At 35.8% G+C, this 20,935-nt stretch overlaps 1 protein-coding gene and 1 pseudogene across 1 annotated transcript in view; one reads left to right on the top strand and one right to left on the bottom strand.

The window, feature by feature from the left end:
- LOC121462567 overlaps positions 1-1,536 on the bottom strand; it is a 47,475-nt pseudogene extending 45,939 nt beyond the window's left edge.
- LOC121462851 (probable ATP-dependent RNA helicase DDX60) overlaps positions 1-20,935 on the top strand; it is a 121,999-nt gene that overhangs the window by 15,852 nt on the left and 85,212 nt on the right. The window contains exons 2-9 of the mRNA XM_041674814.1: positions 1,750-1,855; positions 2,016-2,082; positions 2,398-2,587; positions 4,085-4,426; positions 6,612-6,728; positions 15,272-15,433; positions 16,769-16,927; positions 20,112-20,253. Of these exons, the coding sequence (XP_041530748.1) occupies positions 1,852-1,855; positions 2,016-2,082; positions 2,398-2,587; positions 4,085-4,426; positions 6,612-6,728; positions 15,272-15,433; positions 16,769-16,927; positions 20,112-20,253 (1,183 nt within the window). The 5' untranslated portion in view covers positions 1,750-1,851. The remainder of the gene's footprint in view (positions 1-1,749; positions 1,856-2,015; positions 2,083-2,397; positions 2,588-4,084; positions 4,427-6,611; positions 6,729-15,271; positions 15,434-16,768; positions 16,928-20,111; positions 20,254-20,935) is intronic.

Raw genomic sequence — 20,935 nt, 5'->3', positions numbered from 1 at the left:
CTTCAGATTTAATCATTTTCCCAGACACAAGTTCTCAGCATTTTAATATTTGGTGCCAGTGTTTGGCTTACTGCCATATGCTCCTGTTTGGATATTATAGGTTAGAAATCTCTGTCTTCTGACTTAATGGTCCTTATCTCTCTCTTTCTATATATCTGTGTATTTATGTAGCTCTCTGTCTATCTATTTACATCATACAATCTACTTATTAGCAGAAATAGATATTTTCTACAACAGATATCTGATCATTTGACTATGACTCTGAAATATTTCTTTCTAGGTCATCTTTGCAGTCTCCTCTTTCCTGCAATTTATTATTAGTAATCCTCAAAATTAATATTTAGTTACATTCATATCACATTCATGATGCTGCTTTCTCTTTATGTCCAAGCAAAGTTTTTGTTCAAGTGACTACTTTTTATAATTAATAAGTAAATGACATATCTATTCCGATATGGTTGAGACCTTGCATTTGACTTCTAGCCTTCCATATTTAAGAATCTACATTACATGGCCTATGGTAAGTTGCAAAACAAGTCAAATTTAGGTGAACCACACAAGAGTTCATGACCTTTGCTTGACTTGTGGTTTTATTCCAAGATTCTGACATCAGAGAATGGCCTAATAATCTACTGTGTGACATGAATTGCAAATTGTGTGTGTGTGAGTGATTGCATGTGTAATGCATGCTTTTGCATGAGTGTATCTATGTGCCATTGTACATTCATTTGGAGGACCAAGGAAGCTATGGAGTGTTTGCTGCTGTTGGACTCTTTTTATTTTTTTATTTCCTTGAGACAGGATCTACCATTAAACTAGGAGTCTGCTATTTTGCCTAGACTCACTAGTCAGTGGGCTCCTGGTGGCTGCCTGTCTCCATTCCCTAATGCTAATTGTAGAAATAATGAAGCCAGGTCTGGGTTTTTACATGGGTGCTGGAGATTTGTTTTTCATGTTTTCATAACAAGCACTTTTACAGTGCAAACATCTGTCATCTCTGAATTAGAATCCTAATAGTCTCCCTTGACAGCCCACTCCTCTGCTCTTCTCTGTCCACATTGTGTTTATTGTCAAATGATGTCATACTTACCTTTAACATCCATCAAATAAACTCACGCCTTTCCAGACTTCGCACCTCAAACTTGTATTAGACTGTAATTTTATCAAGTTGCCACCATTGCTTTGCTCAGTCACAGCTTTCTCTCTCTCTGCTGTCAAGAACTTGACTCCCACTGATATACAGTGCTGGAGTAATCTTTCCAAGATGCAAAGCCGTCACATCTCCTAAATATCCTTAGTGGCTAAATATGCCACATGCTTGAGGGACCCGCATGCTTCTCACACCCTCTCTCAGCATCAAACACTTTCTCCCACTCTCCACTCCAGCCTCCTGGTTCCTGAAGGAACCTGGTTCTGCCTCCATCATTCATACCACACAGGCCATTGCATGTTACGTGAGATGATGTGCTGCTCGTCTCTGTCTGGACCCTCACCTTCCCTCTTTTTGTTTAATCCTTTAGAACTTTCCTTGGTCATTGCTTCTTTATGGAATGTATCCTTTTTTTGACTTGCTGGAATTAATGATTTTCTATTATATATGCAATGATACGATTAATTGTTGACTTCTTGACTTTTATTCCCTGAGAACAGACCACATGTTGATTGTACTCATTCTTGTGTCCCTGCTACTCAATATTCAGCACATTTCTGCTAACAGGAAAGTTAATCAGTTTTTTTCTTTCTTTGCAGATTTGCTGTTATAAATAATGACCATTTAGAGAAGACACAATAAAGAATAATTGCATTTTTAATATTTCCCAATTCAAATTGAAGGCACAGATAGCAGCAAGAATGGGTAAATTTCAATTCAAAGATATTCATAGCATTATAAAATATATGCTTATAGATTAAACAGTTAAAATAACTGCATTATTATTTCTTATTTCTCAAATAATAACTGTGAGCTCCCCTTAAAAGGCTAATTTTAAAAAAATCTCTCTTCTTTCCCTTATCAGAAGAACATTACACAGTGATTTTAGAGAAAATGTCCCAATTAATTCTGGAAAATATGCCAAAGGCTAAGTAAGTATTTTTGCAGTAATCAAGAGTTTCGAAATCTTGTGTAACATTCCCCTTTCCTGTAGAGATATTTGACCCTGTAATGTTGATGTGTACCTGCATCTGTGTGTGTGTGTGTGTGTGTGTGTGTGTGTGTGTGAGAGAGAGAGAGAGAGAGAGAGAGAGAGAGAGAGAGAGAGAATGTACATTACATACATGATAGAAGTATATGTAATTATATGCAATAAGTTGTTAATGCCAAAGAGATAATAACAACTGTACTGTTTGGGGGTATTATGTCATCCATATGAGCTTTGTTCCAACACTTTTCTTTTTTAGCTATTCCAGTTTATTCAATGATTTTGTTGAATCTGAGTTTTTTCTGATTGATGGAGACTCCTTGCTTATCACGTGTGTATTTGAGAAGTCGCTTAAGCCGGGGCAGAGTCTCCACTTCTTCTACCTGGTTGAGCGCTACCTGCTGGATGTCATTAGCAAAGGAGGACATTTTGCCATAGTTTTCTTCAAGGTAACACAGACCACATGAGCTTTGTATCTTCTGAAGACTGAAATAAGAATTCATTTAAATGATGAGTTAGAGACAAGGAATCATGTCACTGAAGCTGGCTTTGAACTCATGATGCTCTTGCTTCTGCTTTTCAAGTGAAAGAATTTCAGGTTTGGACTATCACCCCTTGCTATAACTAAAATTATTTTTATAAGATTTTATGAACATTTTCACCAGTGACTGCAGAGCAAAATATATTTTTAAAAGTTTAGAAAATTAGATGGGGGCTAAGGCAAGGAGGTTCAAAGTTTGAAGTTCATCCGCATCTCACACAGTGAGTTGATGAGTAGTTCAGCCAACCTGGAACGATCTTAAAAGAAAAAAATCTAGAAATGCAACTTAGTGTTAGAAGACTTGCCTAGTGTGTGCAAGGCTGTGGGTTCAATCTCCAGGACAAATAATGAACCATATAAAACAAAACAAAAATCGCAAACCATTTAAATGTCACAAAATTTAAAGGGAAGAGGAGAAAAAAGCAATTACCTAGCATTGCAGTCTTCTGGAATAAACCCAATTAGATTACTTTGTAATGTGTAATGATGGAAAACTTTATTGGACAGACAGAGTCACAAAAGTTGATGAAATTCTCAACAGTGGCCCCATTGACCTCAATTCTATTTATCCAACTCTGAGAACTACTTTTGCGTTCAAAATCAGTAGGCAAATTATTTGAGTACACACATGAGCTCATTAACTTAATTTTGCTATTGTATGTTCTGTTATAAATATCTTGGAAAGAATATCATATTTTGTATAATTAATAAAAGTTTGACAATTTGAAATACAGGTATATCTACTGCTGCCATATCTTCCTATTCTTATATTCAGGTCAGTTAATGCTGTATTTAGGAAATATAGAGTGGATTTCTTCAATCAGTTTGCAACGTATGTTACTGTATGTTTCTGAGCATTGCTGTCTAGCAGAATTTTGTACAATGATCCAGCTTTCTACCCTGTGTTTACAATTAGTTACACAGATTTTGGTCTACAGAAAAAAAAAAAACCTCTTGCTGTTGAAGAAATGTCACTGCAGTGTGGAATTATTCTCTAGAATAATGTATTCTCCTTCAGCTGCTATTGCAGAAAACTAATAGTTACAATTTATTATTGTCATAGGTTTTTTTGTCCTTTGTCTTTCTGAGGAGAGGTTGGAAAGAGAATGCTTAGAAATAGGGAGGCAAAGTGTAATGAACTCTGGGTACTATGGGCTTGTGTGATTTACAGCATACATTTCTGTAACAATAAAATTCCAGGGTCAATTTACTGACCAGAGGACAGAATACAAACAAAACAAAACAAAACAAAACAAAGAAAAACAACAAACAACAAAAGCACCCCAAAACAAAAACCTTGTTGCATCATATTCCTTCAGTCACCTTAATGATATGTCACCTGCCTGAACTAGTAAAATACTAAATGATACTTTCCAAATAATGTGCTTTGTCTCCTCCTCTATAGGATGCTGAATATGCATACTTCAGTGTCCCTGAACTTCTTACACTGAGAACTGCTTTGATTATGCACCTTCAGAAGAATACTGACATTGATGTTTGGACTGAATTTTCTGGATGCTTGTCAAAAGAGTGGCATATTTCCATGGGTCAGAGATGCCCATATTTCTTGATTCTTGCTGATGAAGGTCTGAACAACCAGCAGACACACCTTTTCAACTTTATAGCCATTCAGTCTTGGGCAGCAAACGTCAACATCGTGCTCTTCTCAGGGCAAAAATCTGACATTCTCCGTCTTTATGCATATTTTATGCAAAGCTCATATTCAGAGCAGCTGTTTTTCAAGAAGGTAATGTATATCTAAAGGACAATGTTCTAGAACTTTATAAACATTTCTAAATTAATTCAGAAAATAAGGCTCAGTGGTTAAGAATGCTTGCTATTCCTGTCTTGTCGAGTAGTTCATAACTGCCTATAACTCCATCTCCAAAGGGATTTGACACCTCTGGCCTCTGTGTATACCACCCTTATATGCAGATACCTACCTAAATATCTACATATATACAAACAGACAAACACACACATATACATACACACAAAACTAAAAGTGAAACAAATCTTTAAAAGGTAACTGTCTTGACTCTACCTTCAACATATAAATCATTATAGATTTAATAAGATGATATTTAGGTTAATAATAATGATAACTAACAATAGCAAATAGTAATTTGCAAAGTACTTTGCATCATAGACTAACTCTTAATATTTATAGATTATTTATATTCATCATTCACAAAAGTCCCATGGGGCAAGCAGAAGAATTGTCTATATTTAAATATGTAATGGATTCTTGACTATGTAACCTGTTTCAAAACACTACTAAATGAGTAGTACAAGAGAATGTAGAATTTATGAGAAGCTGTGTTATCCTCTACCCTACGTCCTCAAACACTGTGTGGTGTGTGAAATCAAGTTATTGAAGGCCAGAAAGACATGAAAACAGAGGCACAGGTATGTCTCTCTTGCTGAGATCTACCAGTAAAATGATAAATTATGTGGTTTCATTTAAGGAGAACACACCAGAGCAGGTTAAAGAAAAGGAAGTGATGCATTTATGTTTACATAAGTAACTTCAGAAAATAACTCAAAGTCTTTTTGGACAATCAGTATTCAAATTTTATGATAGTATTATTTTACCTATATGGGTATATTTGAGAAACTAATTTGTTGAAATTCCAGAGTAAAGAATGGGTACTGACTTTATAAATTAATATAGTTTGATTATTTTTTTAACTAGTTAAGGTGAATTCTGCATATGAATATTATTCCAGAGCTCATCAAAGTAGGTTTTGAACGTGTGTCCCTCTTTGAGAATTGCATCATGTCCATCATTGCGCATTTGCATATGTAAAAATAGTTGTCATGACGTGACATGGTAGCTTATTTTGCTTTTGTTAGGATTCCTACTACTAAATTATTCCTAATTCTGACTGCCAACTGTGAGCAGAAACAGGCCTGGGCTTTATTTTTATATACAGGACAAATACTAAATATTGAGTTTATGTTGTGGTTCTTTTTCTTTTCGTAGACTGGGTCTCACTGTGTGGCTCAGGCTGGCCTGGAACTCACAAAGTTACACTTTCCTCGGCACCCTTGGGTGCTGGGATTAAAGGCATGTGGCACTATACCTAGCCGAAGTTTATAGTATTATGTTGATAGCAGTTTTTGAATCTGAATTTTGAAAAATCTTGCAAATTTTGACAGTTACGTGGCTGGGGCAGACTGATGGGTCACTGGTAGTAGTACCAGGATTTATCCCTAATGCTTGTATTGGCTTTTTGGGAACTTTTTATCTTTATATGGACAACTTGGATCAGCCTAGATATAATAGGGAGGGCCTTGGACCTTCTCCAGAGCAATGTGCCTTACCCTCTCTGAGAAGTGGATGGAGGTGGAGTAGGAGGGTATGTGAAGGGAATGGGAGGAGGGGAAGGAGTGGGAACTTGGATTGGTATGTATAATGAAAAAAATAGTTTGCTTTCTTTTTAAAAAAAATTAAAAATATAATTTACTAGATAAAATTTACTTTAAAGAAGTGTTTTTGCATTAACTGTTTTGAGGACTACTTAGAATTTAAAATAGAATGAAATGCCATCTTATGACTCCATTTGTAGATTAGTGGAAATGACATTGAACTGTTGGCAATGACTGTTTCCAATACCGTACATGCCTATGGGGAGGAGATTGTAGTGTCCTTTTAGGAGCTTGGTTGAAATGTGACATAAAGAAGCACACTGAATTAATAGCATTTATAACTTTGTGAAACTGCTAAAATATGGTTGCTATATTGCCAGAAGAGCTATCCAAGTATTGCCTTGGAAGACTTTCCAAACACTACTGACCATCCTCAATTACTGCTGTGTAGATTTAAACTCAGGGCCTCATTGTAATAGGATTGCTTCTTAAATTTCTGAGTTTTGCAGTTGGGAAATAATAATTTTATTTGTGATAATTTATTATATTTTGTTTTTCAGAATATGAGGAAGATTATGATGGCTTACAAAATCCTGATTCGACGGCTAGAAAAACATAGAGATCTGAATTTAACAACTCTGTTTGGAGATTTAAAATTTAATAATATGGTGGAAAAGGTAATAGAAATTGAAAAAAACCACTTTTAGTTGAACTATCATTTTAAAAGTGTGTGTGTGTGTGTGTGTGTGTGTGTGTGTGTGTGTAGGTCAGAGTAACCATGTGTATCACTCTTAGAATTTTACCTTATTTGAGACAGCAAGATTCTAGGATTTCATTGTTCTAATGGATATAGTAACAGACCTCTTGTAGCAGCAGAGAGTGGGAGAGTTACTAGACCTCTTTCTCCTATTCCTGGTCTGAGAAGAAATGTCTCTATTTGTCCCTGTTAAGTAGGACTAAGACACAGATGTGTATGGGCTCTGATGTAAAGAAACAACCTCGAGCTTCTTCTATTGTTTATACCATGGACACAGTGGTTAAATATACCACAATACTATTATATTCCCCTTAGTTCATATTGCATTGACACATTTTCTAACACTACCTTCCTGGTCTCCATATACTCCATCATGGTGTATTGCTTTGATAATATGGTCTTGGGTTCCTTTTGTTGTTTTTTCCTGTTGAATTTTGCCTTGGTTGGCATCTCTGATACCCTAATGTAATTTTCAGTTTTTGTCTTGTCTTACATTTATTTGTGAGTTTTTATTAATTATTTTCTATTTTACATACCAATCCCAATTCCCTCTACCTTCTCTCCTTCCCCTTCTTCCTTCCCCCATCCTACCCCCATCAAAAGGGTAAGGCCTCCCCTGAAAGTCAATTAGTCTGTCCCATCACCTCATTGAGACAGGATCAAGTACCCTGCTCCATGCCTAAGCTGAGCAAGGTATCTCTCCATAGAGAATGGGCTTCACAAAGGCAGTTCATGCTTTAGAGTTAGGTCCTCGTTCCACTGTCAGTAGCCCCATACACTGCCCACGCCACACTATTGTCACTTGTATTCAGGGAGCCTAGTTCAGTCCTATGCAGGTTCCCCATTTGTCAGTCCGGAGTCAGTGATTTCCCACTAGCACAGTCAGCGGATTCTGTGGGTTTCCCCATTATGATCTTGATCCTTTTTTCATATTTTAACTCCTCCCTTACTTTGTTTGTACTCTGGGAGCTCAGCCCAGTGGTTAGTTGTGGATCTCTGCATCTGTTTCCATCTGTTTGGGGAAGAGGGTTATAGCTTCCCTGTGGTTGTGGAATGTAGCAGGCTGGTTATCTTTTGCTTTATATCTGGTATCCACTTACAAGTCAGTATACATAAAGTTGTCTTTCTGGGTTTTGGTCTCAGCAGGGTCTTAGCCTACCCTTTAAAGATGAGCTGGGTCCGAGGACAGGTAAGTGTGCCACTCACCCATTCCCCAGCTTCCCTGGATCCAGGAGACAGTCAGAAGCAGCTTGGACTTCCAAGCAGGAACTTGTTTATTTTTGCACAGTAAATATCTTTTAAAGCAAAGGACCATTGGAGGTGGGTTTGGGGGAAAGGTGAGGTGTGGAAGTGTTGGGGGTGTGTGTGGAGGGGTGAAGTTGTGGAAAAGGAGCCAGTCAATCACTTTAAAGGTCACCCTATCATGCACTCAGACACCCTGCATTTACTCTACTGTCTAAGTGCTGACATCGTCTTGCCTGATTCTGGTGTCCAATGTAAACAACCTAGAGTCTGCCCATCTGACTTCCTTTCTGTGCCATCTTAGCTGCCCATGTGCCCTACAGGTTACATCACTCAGGATGTTTTTTTTCTTTTTTCTAATTCCATCCATTTGCCTGCAAATTTAAAGATGTCGTTGTTTTTTTACCTCTAAGTAGTAGTCCATTGTGTAAATGTATCACATTTTCTTTTTCCATTCTTTGGTTGAGGGGCATCTAGGTTGCTTCTAGGTTCTGTCTGTTATGCATAATGTTGCTATGAACATAGTTGAGCAAATGCCCTTGTGGTGTATGCTTAAAAGTGGTATTGCTAGGACATGAGGTAGATTGATTCTCAAATTTCTGAGAAACTGTCATACTGATTTCTACCGTGTTTGTAGAAGTTTGCACTCCCACCAGCAATGTAGGAGTGTTCCCCTTACTCCACATCCTCTCCAGCATAAGCTGTCATTGATGTTTTTGATCTTAGCCATTCTGACAGGTGTAAAATGAAATCTGAGTCATTTTTATTTTCATTTCCCTTATAACTCAGGATGCTAAGCTTTACCTTAAATGTCATTCAGCCATTTGAGATTCTTCTGTTGAGAATTCTCTGTTTAGATCTGTACTCTATTTTTTAAATTGGATTATTTGGTATCTTGATATCTAGTTTCTTCAGTTCTTTATATATTTTGGAGATCTCTGTCAGATGTGAGGTTTGTGAAGATCTTTTCCCATTCAGTAGGCTACCATTTGTTCTTACTAAACTTGTCCTGTTATTTACAGAAGATCTTCAGTTTCGGGAGGTCCCATCTGTCGATTGATGCTCTCACGGTCTATGCTACTGGAGTTATATTAAGGAAGTGGGTCTCCTGTGTCAATGTCTTCAAGGCTGCTTTCCACTTTCTCTTCTATCAGGATCAATGTAACTGGATTTATGCTGAAGTTCTTGATTCATTTGGACATGAGTTTTGTGCATTGCAATGCATATGGATCCATTTGCAATCTTCTACATGTCAACATCTAGTCATTCCAGCACCATTTGTTGAAGATGCTTTCTTTTTCCATTTACAATTTTGGCTTCTTTGTCAAAAATCTCGTGTTCATAGGTGTATGGATTGATCTCAGTGTCTCCTATTCAAATCCATTGATCCACGTGACTATTTTCTTTTAGTCACTTTGCCAATAGTAAGCTGTTTTGTTACAACAGCTCTATAGTATATTTCAAATTCAGGGATGGTGATGCTTCTGGAGGATTTTTTTTTTATTATACTATCCTGGGTGTTTTGTTTTTCCATATGAAGTTGAGTATCATTCTTTCGAAGTCTGTGAAGAATTGTGTTGGGATTTTGATGAAAATTGCATCGAATCTGTATATTGCTTTTGATAAGACTGCCATTTTTACTATGCTGATTCTACCTATCCAAGTGCATGGGTTGTTTTTCCATTTTCTGATATCTTCCTCAATTTCTTTCTTCACAGACTTAATGTCTTGTCATACAGGTCTTTCACTTGTTTGGTTAGAGTTATCAAAACCTATTTTATGTTATTTGAGGCTATGGTAAAGGGTGATGCTTCACTGATTTCTCCTTCAGCCCTTTATTATTTATGTATAGGAGGGCTACTGATTTTTTTCAGTTAATTTTGTATCTCTTCACATTGCTGAAGGTGTTTATCAGTTGTAGGAGTTATCTGGTAGAAATTTAGGGGTATACTATGTGTATACTATCATATTATCTGCAAATAGTGGGATTTTGACTTCTTCCTTTCCAATTTCTGTCCCCTTTGATCTCCTTTTGTTGTTTTATTATGCTAGCTACATCTTTGAATACTATGTTGAGTGGATATGGAGAGAGGGGACAGCCTTGTCTTTTTTCCTGATTTCAGTGGAATCGCTGGGAGTTTCTCTCCATTGAGTTTGATGCTACCTGTCGGTTTACTGTAGATTGTCTTTATTAAGTTGAGGTATGTTCATTGTGTCCTAGATCTCTCTAAGACCTTTATCATGAAGTAGTGTTGGTTTTTGTTGTTTTTGAAGGCTTTTTCAGCATCTTATGAGATGATCATGAGGTTTATTTCTTTCAGTTTGTTTATATGGGGGATTACATTAACAGATTTTCATATGTTGAACCCTCCCTGCATCTAGAGATGACGCCTACTAGACTATGTTGGATGATATTTTTTTTTTTTTTGGTTTTTCGAGACAGGGTTTCTCTGTGGTTTTGGAGCCTGTCCTGGAACTAGCTCTTGTAGACCAGGCTGGTCTCGAACTCACAGAGATCCGCCTGCCTCTACCTCCCGAGTGCTGGGATTAAAGGCGTGCGCCACCACGGCCCGGCCAGGATGATATTTTTTAATGTCTTCTTGGATTCTGTTTGCCAGTATTCTGTTAAGTATTTTTGCAATGATGTTCATGAGGAAGATTGGTCTATAATTCTATTCTTTGTTTTGCCTTTGTGTAGTTTGGGTGTCAGAGTAACTGTAGTCTCATAAAAGGAGTTTGGCAATGTTCCTTCTATTTCTTTGTATGGAATAATTTGAGGGATATTGGTATTAACTCTTCTTTGAAATTCTGGTAGAATTCTGCACTGAAACTATCTAACTCTAAGCTTTATTTTTTTGATTGGGAGATTTTAATGACTATTTATATTTGTTTAGGTGTTATAGGTCTATTTAAGTTGTTTATCTGGTAATGATTTAATTTTCGTAAGTAGTGCCTTCCAGAAACTTGTCCATTTCTAGGATTTTCAATTTTGTGGAGTATAGGTTTTTGAAATATGTCCTAATATGTTTCTGCATTTCCTTAGTATCTGTTGTTATGTCTCTCTTTTCATTTCTGGTTTTCTTAATTTGAATATTCTTTTTCTGCCTTTTGAGGAATTTGGATAAGGGTTTGTCTATCTTGTTAATTTTCTCAAAGAACCAACACTTTGTTTCATTGATTCTTTGTATCGTTTTCTTTGTTTCTGTTTTATTGATTTCAGTCTTTAGTTTGTTTATTTCCCGTAATCTACTCCTTCTGGATCATTTCCTTCTTTTTGCTCTAGAACTTTCTGCTGTGCGGTTTTAAGTTGCTAGTGTGAGATTTTTCCAAATTCTTTATGTAGTCATTTAGTGCTGTGATCTTTCCTCTTAGCACTGCTTTCATTGTGTCCCATAAGTTTGGGTATGTTGTACTTTCATTTTCATTGAGTTTTAGAAAATCTTTAATTTCTTTTTTTATTTCTTACTTGACACAGTGACATGGTGATCTGATAAGATACAGAGTTTATTCCATTTTGTTTTGCATCTGTTGAGATTTGCTTTGAGACTGAGTATGTGGTTAGTTTCAGAGAAGGTTTCATGAGGTACTGAGAAGAAGATATATTCATCTATGTTTGTGTGAAATACGCTATAGTGTCGGTTAAGTCCATTTGACGAGTAACATCTTTTAGTTCACTTATTTCTCTATTAAGTCTCTGTCTGGCAGACATGTCCATTGGTGAGAGTGGGGTATTGAGTTCTTCTACTATTAGTGTGTGGGATTTGATGTGCACTTTAAGCTTTAGTAATGTTTTTTTTATAAATATATGTGCCTTTGTATTTGGGACATAGATATTCAGAACTGAGACTTCCATCCTGATGAATTTTTCCTCTGATGAATATTAAATATCCTTCTCCATATCTTCTCATTAATTAATTTATTTTTTTAAATTTATTTTTATTCTGTTTACCTACCATCTACCATTCCCTGTCCCTCCCCTAATCCCACTCCCCCACATCCCCCATACACTCCTCAGACAGGGTAAGGTCTCCTATGGGGAGTCAACAAGGCCTGGCACATTCAGTTAAGGCAGGAACATGACCACCCAATTCCCTTCTTCAAGGCTAAGCAAAACATCCCATCAAATGGAATTGTCTTCAAAAAGCCATCTCATGCACCAGGGAAAGATCCTGGTCCCAATGCTGGGGTTCCACAAAAAGACCAGGCTATAAAAAGTCACCCTAATCTTAGTTTAGTCACATAAAGGCTCCTCAGCTGTCAGTCTAGTGTCAATAAGCTCTCAGAAATTCAGGTCATACGTCTTCATGTTTTTCCCCACATTTTCACCAATCCCTCCTCTGACAGAGGGCTGATCTCCAAAATATATAAAGAACTCAAGACAGTAGACATAGAAATACCAAATAATCCATTCAAAAATGAGGTACAGATATAAATAGAGAATTCTCAACAAAAGAATCTCAAATGTCCAAAAGACATTTAAGGAATTGTTCAGTATCCTTAGTTATAAGGGAAATGTAAATAAAAATGACTCTGAGATACCATCTTATACCTGTCAGAATGTCTAAGATCAAAATCACTGAGGACAGCTTATGCTTGAGAGGATGTGGAGAAGGGGAACACTTTTGATTAATTTTAGTTTGAAGTCTATTTTGTCAGATAGTACAAACATATCTGATATATATCAGATAGCTACACCTGCTTATTTCTTATGTCCATTTGATTGGAAATCTTTTCCCAACTATTAACTTTGAAGTAATGTCTGTCTTTGAGGTTGAGGTGTGTTTCTTACATACATCAGAAGGATGGATCTAGTTTTCATATCCATTCTCTTAGTCTGTGTCTTTTTATAGGTGAACTGAGTCCATCGATATTAAGAGATATTGATTATTAACAATATTATTAACAAGTGATTGTTAATTTCTGTTTTTCCCCCATTGGTAGTGTTTGTGTGTTTCCTTTCTTTGGGTTTTCCTGGTGTGAGGTTATATGTTGCCTGTGTTTTTGTGGTTTCAGTTAGCTTCCTTGGGTAATATTTTCCCTTCTAGTACTTTCTATAGAGCTGGATTTGTGGATAAGTATTGTTTAAATTTTGTTTTCTCCATCGATGGTGATTGAAAGTTTTGCTGGGTATAGTAGTCTGGGCTTGCATCTGTAGTCTCTTAGTGTCTTTTTATTTGTTTAATGATGTTTGTCTATTTTCAGTTTGAGTTTAGAATTATTAATAAGATATACAGAATTTTATTCTTTTAGGCTATTGTTTGATGTTTTACTTTCTTTTTATTTTCTTATTTCTTATTATCTTTTTTTTGAACTGAACATTTAATGATTTTCTCACTTTTCATGTTAAACTTTTTTTAGTGCCATTTGTTTTTCTCTGAATAGCGCTTTCATTTCATGACATAGATTTTGATATAGAGATAACAGTTTTCAATTTATTCCATAGATTATCATATTTAGTGATTTTATTACGATTTTTTTAATTTTTTTTTGTGGGTCTCTGTCTCTATCTCCATCCATCGCCTGATGAAGGTTCTATGGTGACATGCAAGATATTCATCAGCATGGCTATAGGATAGGGCCGTTTCAGGTTCCCTCTCCTCAGCTGCCCTATGATTTTAAATAAATAATATAATTTCAGTTTGTGTTTCTTTTTTCACATGAATGGGCACCAAGCATATGTGGTACAATAGTATGTGGAGCTAATACACTCACTCACATCAAAGAGTAAAATTATTAAATCTAAAAATTTAAAGGAAATTAAAAATTTCAGATTAAAAGATTTCTTTGAAAAATGGCATTTGAATATTTAGGGCAGATTCAGCATTTTTGTGATTGTTCTAATTTACTCTTTAAGAGTATCAATCCTTTGTATTTCTCATAAGGTTGTAGAATCTCTCTTTGTTCCCTGCAAAGTTTTGAGATGTCACCAATTATGACAGGAAACTTTATATATTCTCTAGATGGCGTGTGTTATTTTTCCATTACACATTTCACTATTGCTGTTTATCAGTGATACTATTTTCTTTTCTAAGTGATACAAAAGAGGAGATTTGGGGCAAAGTATCTATAAAAGCAACCAATACTTTCAGAAAGTTGGTTTTATGATATCTGTTGCTTCTAACCATGTGAATTACTCACAAAATTGTATGTGTATATATTATAAGAAAATACGTGATGGGGGCTGGAAAATTCGCGCAGTGACTAAGAGATTTTACGCTTTGCATACATACATACGGCCAAATATTCATAATCATCAAATAATAAAAAATAAAGTCTTAGGATCACAAAATTTCTTGTGAGTAATACAGTAACTTGGTTCACATGGGAATACAAGGGAATACTGCATCTCTAAGTTTCATCAATAGAAGTATAATATTTAGATTCAAGAATGTGATGGTCTTATTATTATGAATACATTTCCTTATTATTATGTCTGGCTTACTTATAATGTCAGCACTCAGAGGCAAGACTCACATATTTTGAATATATCCTTTAAGTGACATCATTCATGTATTTTACAGTATTGAGAATATGTTGAAATGTGTTCCCTTTCTGTTACTTTTCTAAATTGTTTCATAATTTCTGATATCATTAAAATTCTCACAAATAATATTTTATGGACATATGGTATTTGTTGAATAATGAACATTTAAATTGTTTGAAGATTTGTTTTTACAAATAATTCTGTGATAAAACTGTAGTACACATGTCTTTGGACAGATTTTAGATGGTTCCTCCAGGTTATATCTCTAGATCAATATATTGAATAACAATTAAATGTATTGTCATATGCCTTGCCTGTTTATAACTTCATTAGCAGAGTCCAAGGACTGACACACTATGATTTCTGATGCTGTCTGGTATTAAACTAGAAAAAAATAACGCTTTGATATCATCAAAGTAAACAACACAATTTTCATATTACTAAAGAATATAAACATTTTTTCCATATTCTCATTATTTGAGTTTCATTAGAGAATTAGCATTTAAAGTAATGAATTTCCTTGTTGATTTACAGCTTTTTAAGCATGTATTTGTTAACAGTTTTCTCACATTTTTTTTGAAATAATTTTACCACTCAAAATTTGTGTTCATAATGTTTTTAGTGGAAATAGCTAGTTTCTATCTGTTCATATTGACCCATTTCTTACTATATAATTGCTTATGAAAAAATACCGTTCTCTAATTGTCATGACGTGTTATTATTCTCTGCGGGGACAGGCTTGTGAAAAGATGTCTCTGCTCAAGCAACTCTGGCCAGAAGGCTCTGACATCCGGCGAGCCCTTTGCGTCACTTCATGCTCCCTCTTCTTGGAAATGTACCACTGCTTCTTAGAGAAGAGAGAGAAGAAAGCCTCCGAGCAGACGTGTGAAGACAGACAGGTGTGGTTGCTGCACTGGGATGCATTGTACTTCCCTATTTTGTTTTCACCAACCATTTCTCCACGTGGCACTGGGTTCTCTCTTGTTTATATGAACAGCAGAAATAGGAGAATCCCTGCAATTCATGTCATAAAGGAATACACTGTTCCATGACTTAGTGTGTTACCTACAGGTGCTTCACATAGGACATACGTAGGCTTCATCACCCACAGACAGGCAAAGGAAGAAACAACCTGCTATGCTACTGTGCTTTGGGCTTTTTCTGTGCACAGTTCACATAATGCTCAGGAAAGCATTGTTAGAGTAACAGTCCTTTAAAATAAGGTGCTAAATAGTCATGTAGTTTGGATTATGGTTTGTCTTGTGCAAATTTCTCAGTGACTTTAAAAGATAGACTCACACAGTGGTACCCTACTGCCTGGGGAGAGACTACTGTTCTTAGTTTCTTTATTGCAGAAAAGGTCAAGAATCTGGTGGCCAGTTGAGATTTAGCTATGACTAAAAAGTCATCTCTGCATATATGTTCTCATGGGCACAAAGATACACACATGTGCACATACCATTTTGTATGTAGTCTAATACTATGGAGTCTCAGCTGATGAACCCTATCAACTTTATAGATTTCAGAAGTAAACAACCTAGTTTTAATATTTTGCTTTGCAGTATCTCCTTAATGTAATTTTTAATGAAACCTTTCTACATGATTATATGTCTAAATTTAATTCATCCCTGAATCATGATAGTAAGTCAAAAATTTCTCTTTGGAACTTCTAAACATTGGACCCTCTCTGGCATCGTAGGAGCGTCCCATTGAAGTCTCCTTGCTCCCCCAACAAGACAAAATGTTTACCAACAGCAATGGTGTCCCTGCCCCATGATGCTAAGCATATCTACTTATTTACCTCTGTTCTCATTGTGCAGTTACAGCCTTGAGCTACTTTGAATCTCTGTTTTCCTGATGGAGGCCGTTCACAATATGCCTTCAGAGCAGGTTGTTAAGACAGAAGAGAGAATATAGCATGTAGGTAGCTCCATGTTCTCAAGGTCCTCTGGAACCTCCCGTTCACCACCTGGTTTATTAGTTTAAACCTGGAGTCCCTGAAAATATTGAACCATACCTTACACCACTTCTGCAAAGCTAGAAGCTTCTTTTCCCCCATCTTAAACGTGTTTAAAACCAGCCTAGTTTCTGGTTATGTACTGTCTCAGAAACGGAGAATGTCTAAATGTGGAATTCCCACATAGAGAGCTTAGCTACAAAGTTCGGGCTTCTGCAGATTGAGTGTATAGTCTCCCAGCCTGCTGTTCTCTACTCACCTTCTTTACTTTCTACAGGAACAAGGTAGTTGTTTAACCCTGAAGGACGTGGAAGACTTCTGTAAGCTCCATTGCCTCAGTGTGGTTTTCCAACTCCACCTACCTCTTTCCCAGAGAGCCTGCTCAAGATTCATCACTTCTGTTTGGATTAAGGACCTCAAAACTGTCTTTAAAATGGTAAATATACTTACCTTTCTTATACTTTTGTTTTAACTACTTGATACATTAAAAACCATGTTAACCTTTAAAACAGGTTTATAAGAGTGGTGTTAAATTTTGGAGTCTTCAAAGATCGGCTTGCTTAAATCAGTCACTTGACTAGTTTTAACAATCATATTAAGTAATATGATTGTTATTAATAACAACCATCATAACTTGCATCCAAGCCAAAAAGGAACTTTTTGAAATTTTCTTTTTTAAAATTCTTATCAGTGTCAGGATTTGTGTCATTTTAACGAGGATGTTCTTGGTGACCAACACCTTCTGCGTTGAGAAAGAGCTGAAGAAATGGATGCAAGGCTTTATTATTTTTTCTCATTATAGATTATGGATACAGAGTTTTTGGAGACCTTAGGAAAACAAAAAGCAAAAATGTATCCTGAGTCTTCTGTGCAAATCAGTGCTAGACTCTGTTAGCAATCCAGTTTATTCTCTTCATTTTAAATGAACAGATATTTCTGTATTCATAACATGGAAAGTATCCATATACAATTTTTTCTTTTCACATTTTTCTACTTTCTTTCCAATATTGGATGATATCATCTTTAATGACTACTAACTGCATCTTCATATATATGCAGTATATATTTCCATAAATAAATATTATATATTTGCATATATATGTTTATATATATATGTTAGCCATGTATACTTTCTTTTAGGATCCTGGGATAAACAGTCAAGAAAAGTGTCTTATGCTCAATGAAGTTAGGAATGTGCTCTTCCAGCACAGAGACGGAGTGAGATGAACACCCTTCATCATTCCACCCTAGCTCTTTCAGTTACTTCTTATAGAAAAGACACAGACTGAATGTTAACATTTATCGTGAAAGAAGAACTAGGGTACTTTTGAAGTCAATAGTGAAAAGATCTCTTAAGAAGTTGTATGACCCAAGACCTGAAGGATAAGTAGGTGTTAGCAGGATAGAAATCAGATTTAGTGAGAAGAAGCATTGTATGTGATTGTCCTAAAAGATAGCATGGCCAAGGGACTAGGGTCCACTCATTATATCAAGGACAAAAAAGTATAGGGTTAGTGACAAAGCTGATGTAGTTAATGAAAGACAAATCAGGGTAAGTCAGGGTAGATCAGTTCATCACAAGTTCACTGAGTGCCTACTAAATGGTTTTAAGTAAGCAAATGGCTCTTCTTCTTCTTCTTCTTCTTCTTCTTCTTCTTCTTCTTCTTCTTCTGCTTCTATTTTTTTTTAAAATCCTGTTTTTGACTTGAAAATAGACCACACAGTGTAGATACGAAACTGTATTTGGGGAGATTAGGGGACTATTTAGCCACCTTCTTGTTGATGGTGTTAGAGACTAAGGAAGAGCTTTTGAGCGCTCTACACTATACTCTGAGTATACTTCTACAGTAGCCTTCTGAAGAGTGACTTAAGTCTACCTGGAGGCAGCACAGCTGCATGGAGGGTGTACCTTTCATACTCAATGAGGAGTAACATTTGCATAAATGCCCCTGTCTCAAAGTCCAGCATGGGAGATGAAAAGGAAATTTATGGAGTGTATTGATTTGACTGTGACTGAAGTGGTGATTAAGTTACAATAATTTTACTCAATGATGCTTGCATTACATTTACTATATTGGCATAATGTGACCTGGGGTTGGGAACTGTAGTTTAGGAATAGGGCACATGAGTGATGATTCAGTTGGTAAAGCACGTGCCTTGGAAGTCTGAGAACCTAACTTTGATCTCCAATGTAGAACCATGTGTGAAATCAAATCAAGTGTGGTGATGCTCACTTGTAATTCATAAGATAGCTAAATGGAAAGATCACTTGCTGATCATGTAGCCTACTTGGTCAAGTTCTAGGCCATGAGAAACCCTGTCACATTTATAAAGTGGGATTTACCAGGGAAAGACTCCTGAAGTCATTCTGTGGCCTCTGCACACCGGCACACACCCACACCATGCCCATATCCATACAAAGGAGCATCAGGATGTATTGAATATCTGCACTGGTGAACATTCATAGCTGCTGTAATGGAATTTTTGAAGAGTTCTGTGGTGTGGTAAATACTAGACGTGGTAAAGGCAGTTCTATGTAGGTTCTATTGATTCTTGAGAGAAAATTCTTTATCCTAAACCTCATAGGAGGACATTCCTCTAGGTGTTTAGTTAGAGCCTAAGGGGAGCAGGCTCTGTGTGAAAGAGAGAAAGACTCCAATTCTCAATCCCATTTTTATTTAAATGCTTTAATATGGGTCATTTAAGGGTAATATATTAAATCTATTGGTATCTGAAATTAAAATAAACATTGTGGCACAAGTAATGTGCTTTGACTTTTATTATTAATTTATTTCTCAGTTATATCAAATTATTGTGTCACCTTTATGTAGCTTAAGTCTGGTCCATAAATGGGAGCTGGCGTGAATGCAGCAGGTGTGATACGGACTTGAATGGAAGCCTTCCTTGCACAACTGTTAGCAGTGAAGAATTTTTCACATTTTTTAATACACAAGGAAGAGCTTTCAGTTAGAAGACATATAAAAAAAATCTTGAAATATTTGGCAATGTTCTAAAATGGCTTGGCAGGATGTACCTGATAATTTTAGCTGTTCAGAAACAGTAGGTTCATTCTCCTCTTTATGTTGGGAAGCATTAAGTTTTAATGCTAAGGCAGAGAGAATGAAGGACCTTACTTGGTAGCCTCTCACTTTAACTCTGTAACCATACCATTGAGGAAGACTCGTGTCTACTGTGACCAGATGTAAGTGATGTTTGTGCAGACATTCTGTCTGTGTTATGATGGAATATCATGGTGCAGCCTTAAGTTGATGGATTTTGTTTTTGTTTTTGAAACAAGATATAACTGTGTAACCCAGCTTGGTCAGAGACTGTGTAACATAGACTGACCTTAATCTTGCAGGCATCCTCCTGCCTTAGCCTCCCATGTTCTTGGATTACATGCAGTTTAAATTCATTTTTGAGTCAGTTTTCGTTTTATATAATGCTTCAATTTTTAAGGAATAACATAATCCTTATTCAACCTAAGTGTATTAACGTACTAATGAGAATTTGGACAGTCTTCTCATTTGCCGTTCATTTGCATTAGAGATGCATATGGAGTCATTCTACATATTACTGTGGACATGTAAGCTACCAACAACTTCTTTTTTGATTTCCAGAAACAGTGGTGCGAGTATTTCATCTTAAGTAATGTGCACATGTTTGAATTTTGGAGTTTGGATTTACTTCACCTTTCTGATTTACGTGATGTGCCTTTGTTGAAGAATCTTGCTTTTTACTATGAAAATGAAAACACAGAAGGTATCAGCTTACTATATAATACATATCACTTTCCTTTAGACAGAAAATGAAGCAAATATCAGCTTATTATATAATACACATCACATTCCTTTAGCGAGAAAATGCAGAAGGTATCAGATTTCTATCTAATACAGATCACCTTCCTTTAGAGAGAAAGCTCTTGAAGAATTTCAAGCTTTAAAACCTTTCCTAAATGTCTATTGTATAAATAGTAATTATTTTCCAATATCTCAGTCTTTGTTTATAATTTTTATTTGTGGCAATAAAAATGAATATAACAATTCAAAAATAATTTTCAGTTTATTATTACTCAATAATTATTTTGTTAAAAGCGTGTGTTCATGTGTTTGACAGTTTATGACAGTTTGTTTTCATGCATGGCATGTAATGCTTATTTATGAAATCACTCATGAAAAAAAACATTTCACTTTATTAGATATTTAGAGATTTTAAGTTTTTCTAAGAGATAATCTCTATACTTTCTTATGTAATTCGTTTTTGGTTAGAATATTTTCCTTGTGTTTTTATAGAGAAATGTGCTTCAGTGAGTAGTATAGAAATGTCTTTGACATCAAGATTTTGTCCTGTCATATATTAGGAATTGGAATAAATTAGCTACTTTGAAAATAATCATTCTTTGCTAATTTTTTATTTTAGTTTTATTCAGTGTTATTGGTTACAA

Source organism: Microtus oregoni, unplaced genomic scaffold (genome assembly GCF_018167655.1).
Source record: "Microtus oregoni isolate MIOR12 unplaced genomic scaffold, Mior012 000025F_ref0000491, whole genome shotgun sequence".
In the NCBI taxonomy this organism is placed as follows: domain Eukaryota; kingdom Metazoa; phylum Chordata; class Mammalia; order Rodentia; family Cricetidae; genus Microtus; species Microtus oregoni.
The sequence above is the reverse complement of the archived record's forward strand: the minus strand, read 5'-3'. Positions and strand labels throughout refer to the sequence as shown.